This window comes from Choristoneura fumiferana, chromosome 11 (assembly GCF_025370935.1).
Source record: "Choristoneura fumiferana chromosome 11, NRCan_CFum_1, whole genome shotgun sequence".
NCBI lineage: Eukaryota > Metazoa > Arthropoda > Insecta > Lepidoptera > Tortricidae > Choristoneura > Choristoneura fumiferana.
Genome location: NC_133482.1, coordinates 12,113,591 through 12,125,571, shown reverse-complemented (window position 1 = coordinate 12,125,571; position 11,981 = coordinate 12,113,591). Strand labels below are relative to the sequence as shown.

Sequence of the window (11,981 nt, the reverse complement as noted above, 5' to 3'; positions counted from 1 at the left end):
GTGCGGTCCCTCTGACACTTATACTATTTAATACGGGAGCGAGAGGGACAGCACGACACGAACTTCAAGATTCGAGTTTCGTAGTAGCCCTGCTGGTTTTGAATTTCGAACATCACAGGAAAAACAAATGACATTTTCTGTATTTAAATTCAGCGAATTCCTAAAATTTTAATCTCGTTAACAAAAAGTTCTTTTCGTGGTTGCCAGTACGTAATTTATTCTTAAATGCTATTTCCTGCCTCACAAATTCGTTAGTTTTATCAATACGATAAGTTGCTGTTTAACCTTCGGGTCAACTTTAATGTAACGTTAACTGATTTACAATTAACTTTGTTAATTATAACACTGAAAAATTACCTAATAAATTATAGGTAATTACGAAAACATGTGTACCTACTAGTAATTTTTCATATTAAATAGTTATTCATTTTTTTATATTTATAAAAAAGTTTGTACTATAAGAACGTCATACCGTCGTAAGTTAATTTAACCAGGTTTACATACTCTGAACAAAACTTGTGCGTAATTAATAGTAAGTAGTTATAAGCCGTACCTGTTCCAAAAGCCCTTAACTCCGGTGCACTCTTCAACGCTGACTCCGATGCACCTTCGCAAAGCGAAACTGATGTTCTTCTGGGTCCGGTACCCAAGCTCAGCGGTGCTCAAAATGTACTTCCCAGACATCAAGTTCAACAAAAACAACACAGCTCAACTAGTCAAGTGGTTCTCCAATTTTAGGTGAGTGTTTTTTTTTCTGTGCATTTACAAAATAGTGTAAAGTCCATAGCAGCATGCAGTGTCAGACGCTATTGCAAAATGTAAAGATCATGGTTTTTCTTTCAGGAATGTATTGCTATTATAAGTTGATGTTTTTCAGAGCAATTTTAGTTCTAGCTGTGTTTTTTAACAGGTACAAGTGTGTAATAGAACTTCGTAAATAATAATTTCAAAAACGTCCTACAGATACTTTAGTTCGGGGATTAAAACATGTTTCGCGAGTAAAAGCAGTGGCTATAAAAATCTATAAGTTTAAATAACGACATTAACAATCATAGGTAGAAAACTAATTTATTTTCTTAAATTAATACATTCCTTGTTATAAAAATTATGACGAATACTTACTTAATAATAAGTTGGTATTTTATCAAACTGAGTCATTTTATTATCAAGTCGAAAAACAGGAAGAGCTAGCGAATATTCGGTATCGAAAAGGAAAATGACTCCGGAGCGGACGAAGATATCATTCGGAATTCAAATTTTAAAGCGTCGTGTTTTGTTATGATAAAACATTACCAACTTGCATAAATACGTCTCACGTCACGGATTAAGGGAAAATAGATTTTAGTTCAATGATGCTAAGAGGTTTTATCCCATAAACAGGTCAATTTTAACCAATAAAGGCAATCGGTTGATGAAATTGAAATATGCTGTAGAGGTCGATTCTTATTGCTCATTCTCATTAGACTCATTAGGTACTATTTGGATACTTGTCTCGTCTATTAAAAAAAGGTAGTCAAGGCATTTTTCCAAATTTGAAACTAAAATAAATCGAAAAAAAAAGAACAAACCTCACTCTCAGGCCACTTTAACTTTACTTCTAAGATCAAATACCAAAGCAGTTTCAAACGCAATGTTGCCCTGATAATAAATTCTCATTTAATGGGGTAAATCGATTGATTATTCGCAATCTCTACTCAGTTAGTGTGACAATCTAATAATAATGCTAGGGTTGTCAATTCACTATTTCCTGTTTACAAATACAGGGGTGCCACGCCACCCCTGGGGTTTCGTGTAAACAAATTATTAGAAAAGGAAATGTACGCGTCTTTAACTGTAATTAGAAACGTAATAAAATTACTTGCATGTGTTGAATTAAAATAAAAATTACCTATCTGATGTATTATTTGAAGATGACTTTATACTTTGAAGATTGGCTAAATACATCGAAACATGCGTCAACCTCGATTGAAAAAAAAACTGAACTGGCTGAAAATAAAAATGGAACAAAAGAACGTTATCAAAATGACGCGGTAGTTTTGTAGTAAAATAATCTTAAGATCACCGTAGCGGTTGTAGCACACCTTCGTAGCTTCGTAGACATCCGTAGCACTTCGTAGAGGCTACGAAAAATATCATAAATTTTCCAAGATACGGTCTTACCGTCTTTTGCTGAATTATAAGAAATTATAACGAAATATGTAATGAATGATATTAGAGACAATTAGCCGTTGCAACCTGGATTTACTATAACTTGAAGACAGTAATAAAAATCACACAATAAAATTGAGATTTGAAATTCGAATATTTTATTCATCGATGCTGAGCTGATCCAGTGGATTTTGAACAGACGTTACTTTTTTTTAAAGTTTGCAGGTTATTTGGACAAAACAAACAGACAGCGTCACTGATATCTGTCACATAAAGTTTATCAACGAATGGTGAAACAGGCCGTAAATAGCGGAAAAATCCCTACCAAGTATTGATTGGATGAAGGCAATTTTCTCCTTATCTAAGTCCGATAACGGACACCTGCCTGGCACGTGCTTTTGATAAAGTCACCCTTCTTTACGTATCGTTGTTCACAAACACGAACGATAAAATGGACACGATAAATCAACAACGGAACATCACTATTTGTACTTATTTGCGTTTCACAACAATAACGGCTATTTTCATAATTCGAATTCGGAACCAGCTTTTTTGCAAAATACTTTTTAATTACCTACATAGGTACTGTGTTGCCAGTACGCAAATTGGAAATCACAAGATTTTCAAAAAAAAAATACTTTAAAACCATCTCCTAGAATATTAAAGTACCAGTTCGCTCGCCCAATCGAATAATATTGCTACTTTTTAATAACAGATAGCACTGGTTTACGCAGTATTGTAGTAAAACTACAGACGCAAAGCGACTCTCGTCTCGACCGACCAGAATATTTAAGTACTGTTTTATTCGCTAAGGGCTGAAAGTAACGCGTTATCATAGAAGCTCATATCGATCCATAGTCTTTTCAGGTCTTATCAAGCTTTGCTAGCAAACACTTGAAAGCACCGTTATCATTATCACCAACAGTTATATTAAAGCTTTCAGCTATCTCAAGCCAGTATTATATCTAAGTGTGATAAACGGAACTTGCTAAAAGGTTTCATAAGCTTTTATCATAAGTGCTTCGATATCTGAAGATAAGCGTAATGAAAAACTTACTTGTTGTGACACGAGCGCGAAAGAAAATTTGACGCTCTTGTCTGTTTATAATAATTTTACTTGGTGTTAGCCGGTCTTATGACAGCAATAATTAATAATGTAAACATAGCGTTAAGCGACTAAATTGACTAGAACAGATCGCGTTTAGTACTAACTTTAAAATATATTATCTTCAAGAGGTATGAAAAAAATTGTATAAGACATCACCCCGTTTAAAGCTTCGATGTTGCCATAAATTTAAAATTACCCAATCGCGGGGTAAACTTCGCCTCGGCTTGTAATTACGCGATTGTGAAATTACCCTCGCCCTTTCAGTTCTTTCAGAGATGTTTATCGCGAAGGAAATGGCCGGTTTCCGTCCACAATGTGACCATTAGCGGACAATGCCCACTAATGGACTAAGTCCAAGTGCAAGTCCGTATTTTCCTTGGGACTTTTACAAAATCGATATGACAGTCTAATATTGAACACACTCTTATTATTTAAAAGATTTGAAGAATACATTACAGAGGAATATACCTAATGAAATTTTCTGTTTTTTTTTTCAATCTCTCTTTTTTTTTTAGAACTTACATTATTTATGTAATAATCATTGCGTTGTTTTATTAAGTCAATAAGGTCATTATTTATCGTAAATCATTATATTTTACGATAACGTACAATTTTTAAACTAAAAGTTATAATGAGCCTTTCTAGCGCAAATTAACTGCATTCTAATCTAAAACACAATTACTAAAGTCAAACTTTACGATAGCCTCTAATCGATAAGAACGATAAATCAATAAAAACAGGCCATTAAAACTATTCCGCAACTAAAAAAACAAACGAGTTCTAATTTCAAATTTCCCGCTGGTTCGAACCGTTGGCAGAAGACTTAAGCCCTCCACACACGACGAGGCTATCCACTTGTCAATGAGTGTGGATACGTGAAGGGTACTAAAGCAAGTGCCATTTTAAACGTCTTGCCAAGAACGCATCGTCGCGTCGCGTATGCTACCTTTAAAAAACATTTTACCACGTAAAAAAACTTTTTTCTCGCGGTTAACTCAGAAACTAAGACTTCAAAGCTTTTCTAAGTCAACAAGACGACTTTAAACTGGCAACCGTTCTAATGGGCAAGTTCTTTCGCATTTATTTTCTAAAAGCGTCACCCCTAAGAATGTTAAGAATGTAAGCTTCAAAGCAAAGCAGCCGTAACCGCAACACGAACTTTTCTCAGCCGTCAAAAGTCTCTAGGGAGGAAACAAACATCCTTTGCGAGCTGCAAAGACTGCAAAGTAAGCAAAGACAAATTCTTTTGGCGCGCAAACTCAAAGAAGCCTAACAAAGAGTCACTCGTTGAATTAGCACGATAGCACTAATTAGGGACTCGTTTAAGTTATTTCACTTAATTAAGTAGCAGAGTGGTCTAGGCCGGCCGGCTAAAGTACTCGTGTTGCCTACTGCCTGTTACTTGCCTGCAGGTACAGTTGTTAGGAGCCTCTCCAATTAATCTTTTTTTCATGCAGGCCACTTAGGCGAGCTCACACGCACACGATCGGTGGCAAGTTAGTTGCTTATTTAGTAAGTGGCTCGTTTACTTGCCGTGTGTAGAGAAGTTTTAAAAACGTAAGTAACATATTGGGAAGCATTAGGTATTCTACTAATTAGCAGAATTATTCGAATTTCACTGCTTTATATGGAAAATACTGTGTTTAATTTAAAATTAAAGTTATTTTTGTATGTAACTTATGCTCCGCCAATTAGGTAAGAGTCGAATGGACTTGTTTTTTTCCGGGATATCAGTACATATATATAATTACCTTATTTAGAAGGTGAGAAAAATGCCGTCATGTTTAATAAAATATCCTTTAAAGTTTCCTTAACCGTTTACCTTCACTTGCCCGAATTTCATTTGCCCGAATTTCACTTGCCATAAAATATATAGAATAAAATAAAATATATAGAACCGTGCTGTTTTCAGGATTTTTTTAAATGTCATCATATAGAATGCAGTAGGTTAGGTTAGTTTAATATCAACTAAAGAAATTACTATTTCAGAAATAAATTATTTTATGGCAAATGAAAATTCGTGAAAACGATACATTCGGCCATATGAAATTCGGGCAAACGATAGAGAACCTTCCTTAACACCAACTATGATACATAAGATATACAAACAACACAGATACACAGGGGTACAATCGAAGCTTTTTTTTCAGGACTGATCATATTTAATCGAACGTACTCACAGTAAATAGCATAATGATTTTCTTGTCAGCCGATTGAACTCTAATTAGTCGATATATATTCAAGCTCGCTACAGTAGAGATACATATGTATGTCGGAAATAGCTTCTATCCCGAAGCAGGGGCTCCTGAAGGATATCAAATAAATTAACTTCTATTAATATAGTGTTAGTTAAAAAAATCTTATTTAACGCGATCGAAGCTGACGGCAACAGCTAGTAAGGCATATTTAACAGTTGACGTATTTTTAACAGATAGTCTTCCTCTAGGTTAACTAAAACCGATGACGAAGTCAATACTTGTGGTTTTGCTCAAGGATATAATACATTTAATTTAAACAAATACTTTATCAATTTTGTTACTTATCCGAATGTGTAAGTATACCTTAAGCTCATAACTTTTGTTTATAGTTAACTAGCTTTTGCCAGCGACTTCGCCCGCGTGGAATTCGGTTATCGCGCACTGTTCTCTCATTTTTCAGGGATAAAAGTAGCCTATGTCACTCTCTGGCCCATAAACTATCTCTATGCCAAAAATCACGTCGATCCGTCGCTCCGTTTCGACGTGAACATACACACAAACACACACACTTTCGCATTTATAATATTAGTAAGTATGGATGTGCAACCGTAAATAGTAGATTGTACAACAAGAGAATAAAACGAGCCATTTTACCCAAGACGTTCATATAGCCACACGAGACGGTACGGCAAGGGTGGATAGACACGTCGAGGGGAAAATGGGTTAATGCTCGAGTCTTACACTGCTTTTCACTTAGATTGCGAGGAAATGAAATAGCAACAGTGAAAATAATGATTCACTTTCTAATCTATGTACCTTTTATTTTTTATGCATTAATATACAAATTATTTTTTTTAATTTTACTAATTTATTACGATTGATTTTTAGCTTTATATAAATAAAAAAATATTTAAAAAATATAATTAGATTTTTTTTGTTTGTGGCTGTTGACGCCTCAGGTCTTAAGTTGGTCTTAGACGAAGATTTTGTTTTATGCACAAGAGCATAAAAAGCCATTTTGTGTCGCCTAGATACCTACAGCATAAACACGGACTTTACGAGCATGTGAAGTGAAAAGTATATTTATAAGTAGCCAGATATAACCAGTAATTTATTTACCGCTAGATTTCGTAACGGTACTGAGAATATTTTTTCTAAGGACTCTCAATGTTGCCAGCCTAACGTCGCAATTCCCACACGCCTATTTAAACCGTACTAAATGCTTGCACACATTAAGTTCAATTATTTTTTAAATATTTTAATTTTTATTTGATGCAAAACTACTTATGTGCTTCTAAAAGGGTTGTTCAAGTTAGATGTAGATATTTACAGAGCTGCGTTATTACATTAATGTACATTAACTAAAGTCACCGACATAGCTGTAAAATATGTAATTTGAAGTGGCAATGGGCGGGCCACATCGCTCGAAGAACCGATAACCGTTGGGGGAGAAAAGTCCTCGAGTGGCGACCACGAACTGGGAGACGAAGCGTTGGCACGCCTCCCACTAGGTGGACTGACGACATCGTGAGAATTGCGGGCAACCGGTGGATGCAAGTGGCGAGTTGTCGTTCATTGGCGTTCTAAGGGGGAGGCGTTTGTTTGGCAGTAAGAAAGAAGTATATATTCGAACCACTCAAAAATATGTTACTACGGCCTTATTGCGTCGGAATAAGAGTCTGTGGTACTTATTTTTGAAACTTTGAATAAGTTCATATTTTGACATTTGACTGTACAGGTTTACAAGGCGAATTAAAAAAAAACACAGCCAAGAGCGTGTCGGACACGCCCGGAATAGGGTTCCGTAGCCATTACGAAAAAATTAAGTCATATATATAATATTCCAAGTTTAGGTCTATTTTATACCTTAGGCTGCTATTAACTCTTAAACTACTAATAATTCTCAGGAAAACTTAACCGTTATAGTTTTCATTGTAAGTTTGAAACTTACTACCATCCTGATTTTTTTCAAATTTTTCCACCCACCGGTTTAGATTTTAGAGGGGGGGACGCTCGATTTTAATGAAAATTTGCACTTTAAAGTTGCATATTTTGCAAACAAATCACTGAATCGAAAAATCGTTATAGCAACCCCCAAGCAAGCAAATGGTTTTAAAAGACCTATCCAACGACAACACTACAAGGTTGGATGAGAAAAAAAAACACCCCCACTTTACGTCTATGGGAGGTACTCTAAAAAAAAATTCATTTGAATTTTTTATTGTACCATTTTGTCGGCATAGTCTACATATATATTCGTGCAAAATTACAGCTTTCTAGCATTGATAGTGTCTGAGCAAAGCCGCGGATGGACAGACAAACAGACAGACATGGCGAAACTATAAGGGTTCCGTTTTTGCCATTTTGGCTACGGATCCCTAAAAAAACAAAATTTGGATTTGATTTTTTTCCTCCTTCTTAAGTTTCAGTGACTCTCAGGTACATGTTTCGCCCAAAAACGAAATCATCACTGGCATAACTACATACGCCCATTTGCCCAGAGCTAACCACAAAAACTTGTAATTTTTCACTTCGCCAAGTGTCGCGCCTCTTAATTTTAATTGGGTGGCTAATACACACACACATACGTAAAGACGTATACACATGCCTTTAGACCGGGAGCTAGTCTTTTTATGTTAACATTTTAATAAGGCCGAGGGCGCAAAGTGGTCGTTTTCACACCACGCTGTTACTCCCGTAATTAATATAGCACTAAGGAAGCTTATGAGTAGTTTTCCTTCAAATCTCTGCTAATTACTAACTAGTTGACACTTCTTATTAGTCAGATGTACTTATTAAATTATACAAGGTGTTTTCATATGTATGAGGACTTTTTGTATGAGTATTTTTCACGCAACATTAATAAAGTAGGTAAGTTCTTACGAAAATTCAGTGACATGAATGGATGGGTGAGTGAAAAAAATCTCGAAATTTTAATCCAAATGCCAGATCTATTAACTAAAGCACGAAGCCACGGGCTAGCAAATTACATATTTAAAAATGTAAGCCTGAGAATACAGATACTAAAGCAAGTTGATTTTGACATTTAAACTAATTTGGTTAAGCGCGAAAGAGTCCCATTCAGTTAGCCAACGTGTGAGGAACGTCACACCTCGGTACTAAATTCCTTTTTACTTCCGAATTAGAGTTTGAACGCACGCGAACTTGCTAATAGGTGAGAGGCGTGGCTGCATATTTACATAATCATTGCGATACACCATTATAAAATATTAACCTTTCACCGGCCTTTGCCGTTAATAATATAATTAAAAAGGCTAGGCGCGGTTTACTTATCGCAGTAATCAAGAAGCGTGTTCATTGTATTCGAACGCGTTCCTAATTCAAAATTCTAAATAATTAATGGTTCTTTCGTCTATAATTTTAAATCCCTTGAAGTTTCATTGAGTCTTGTTCTAAATTTAAACGCGCTCAGATAATAATTCCAGCTTGAAATTTAATTTCTATCGTTAAGTTGGCAGACGGATGAACATGCCTTATTCAAACAGGATAAAAAAACATAAATTTATTTTAGTATATAGAGGTATTTTATTCTTAATACAGAGTCCGAGGGAATTACCAGTAAGTAGAAGGGCTTTATTAACCACAAACATGATATATATGAACAGTCATTTTCATCAGCTAATGAAAGCGTAATTAGAAAAGTGGTGGTTTCTTCCGGGCTTATCTTTTCTTCGATGGGGCATTACTTTTTTAATTACCACACCCCGCGTTAGCAATCAACTTAAAGTACCTTACTTACGTACGGGCGCCATTGTATCATCATTATATGGGTATACTTACATACAGCTTTTTCACGCAATGATGACTTTACGATTGCACAGAATAGTAGATTGTACAACAAGAGCATAAAACTAGCCATTTTACCCGAGGCGTTCATATAGCCACCCGAGCCGGTACGGCGAGGGTAGATAGACACGTCGAGGGGAAAATGGGTTTAATGCTCGAGTTTTACACTCTGCTTTTCACTTCGATGCGAGGAAATGAAATAGCAACAGTGGAAACAATGATTCACTTTCTATGTATGTATATATCTTTTATTTTTTACGCATTATAATAATAATTCTATTTTTTTTATTTTACTGATTTATTATGATTGATTTGAATGATTTTTAGTTTTATATAAATTAAAAAATTATCTAAAAAATATACAGAAACGTTTTTGTTTGTGGCTGTTGACACCTTGGTCTTAAGTTGGTCTTAGACGAAGATTTTATTTTATGCACTAGAGCATAAAAAGTCATTTTATGTCGCCTAGATACAGCATAAACACGAACTTTACGAGCATGAGAAGTGAAAAATATATTTAAGCTGTTAGGGAATTAGTAGTATTGACTGTCTGTCATTCAAGACTCTATATTTAGTTATTAAAACTTTAGATACCTAAAACATAATTACACTTAAGGAAAAGTTTTTCACACAAACAACACATCAATAGTTTATGTAGTTACTTAAATGCTGTCTGTAAAATCCCAATTAGGCTACCTAAAATTTACAAAAGTTAGGCAAAATCGAATTTGATGTATGTATGTACTACTAATAAATAATTAAGAGAATAGTAAATGCAGTATTATAAGTGGGTGTCAATCTACCTACTTATAAGGACGATTTCAATTCCTATAATTGTAATAAAATGACACTGGTCGTAAAAAGCAACGCTATTTTAAATATGGAACACATGAAAATACCCTTGAGTTGTTTATCGTGCAGCGCCGCGCCTTGTTCCAGTCTCGAAGGAGCGGGCGAGTCTTTCATTAGTGTTGTTGTGTTGTACCTTAAAAAACTTAATATTGTTCTAATGAACACACGAATTTTGGGCGGGAACGTCACGCGAGTTTTCGACTGAACGTGGCTAAGGCGTGTTGGAATATAATGCCACGGTGACAGTAATATTAAAAATAAATTATATACAATCATTCGTGAGTAAAGGGTTTTTTGTTTGATTTTAAAACTACTGTTATTAAGGATATTAAGAATTAATCTTCAATGTCGTATTTCCAATGCGACATTTTTATATATTTGTACGCTTACTTTCGGATAGCTTGAGTCAACTTTATCCTTAGTGTAAAACATTGTTTTGTATTTTCTTGGTATTTACAGTCATTATCAGAGTTATTTTATCCTTGTTGTCCGCTGAAGTGACCGTAACGGAAGTCATTCTTATCTATGGCACAGAAAACTGACCAATCATCGGGGATCTGTACGACAACAGTATCCTTGCATCGTTCGTTTGTTCTTTCAAGTATCAAGAGCTCCATTTAAATTGGTTGAAGACGGTTGTTATTATTTTAATGTGGTTTTGTTTCCTTTTTGATAGCTACAATGTTTTGCTTTGGAATACTTTTTACGAATATATTTAACTCTATATACTTAAATCCAACCCTATGCACACATCTCACACCTCTTCTTTTCATAAGATGGCGTTACACGTATTAAGGAATCGCCGTGACGTTTCACACAATGTGACTGTCACGCGCGAAATCAGATGGGAGTGAAAGGTACTTAAGAAATTGTACTTTTAGATTCACAAATCCACATGCCCATATCCAGCCTAACCCTATGTTTTATCTATTCTTAAAGAAAATTCAAATGCCATGAATGTTTTAAGAAGCTAAATTGTAAAATAAAATAAAACCAGACCGTGTCCACAGTCAGCAATTGTAATTATTTTATGACGACAAGTCGTAAGGAATCATACGTCAGGCAGGTAAAAAGGCACGGCATAGGCGTACTCACATGGGAAATCATTTCAAGTGCCACAACTAAATGTCTCCTGGCCCACCCTAAGACGTAATTAATTAACGCTCGTGTCTACATGCCTTTACACTAGTGCGTGAACTGGAACGCTTTTATGACACTGGCACGAAATAATTTGTAATGAAAATGAGGCGCGATTAGATGTTGATGAAAAAAACGTGGTGTTCTATTCCAATTGAATTTCGAATGGCCCGTTTATTTTTTAATCAATAGAGATGAACAGAATGTCGCACAATAACATTTAAAATGAGATAATTTTATAGCTATTTAAAAACACTTATCCCACAGTTACTCACACACATTTAAACGTCTAATTAATTAATATAAAGATGAAACGTTATAAAGGGCCCTCTAAACTGTCTCATGGTAACTTATCTAATACAGAATCCGCGCAACCGTTAATGGTCAGCTTTGGTCCTTAAAGCGTAAAGGTTCCCTTTTTACCCCTTTTTTCGTTTAATACCGCTAGTTGGGGTAATAAAATCTCGGTACTCGAATGAGCTGAACTTTTGAAGCGAGCGCAAGACAGCGGGTCAGTGCGGGGGGAGCACAGGGGCGGAATCAGGCTTGGTTTTTTTTTAATTATCATTTTAAAAGCTACGGATTCACGCAGGCCGCTCCCAACCGAAGCAACTGGAGGTCTATTGGGGAGGCCTACGTCCAACAGTAGACGTCCTACGGCTGGCATGATTATGATGACGTTGAAAGTAAAACCACCACAATTTTAATTGCAGGAGTGACTTAGTAAATAA

The 11,981-nt window shown here is 35.4% G+C and overlaps 1 protein-coding gene across 1 annotated transcript in view; it reads left to right on the top strand.

Moving 5' to 3' along the window:
* Positions 1 to 11,981, top strand: part of pros (homeobox protein prospero) — a 233,701-nt gene that overhangs the window by 204,789 nt on the left and 16,931 nt on the right. Inside the window, exon 5 of the mRNA XM_074094583.1 lies at positions 571 to 738. Coding sequence (XP_073950684.1) covers positions 571 to 738 — 168 coding nt within the window. The remainder of the gene's footprint in view (positions 1 to 570; positions 739 to 11,981) is intronic.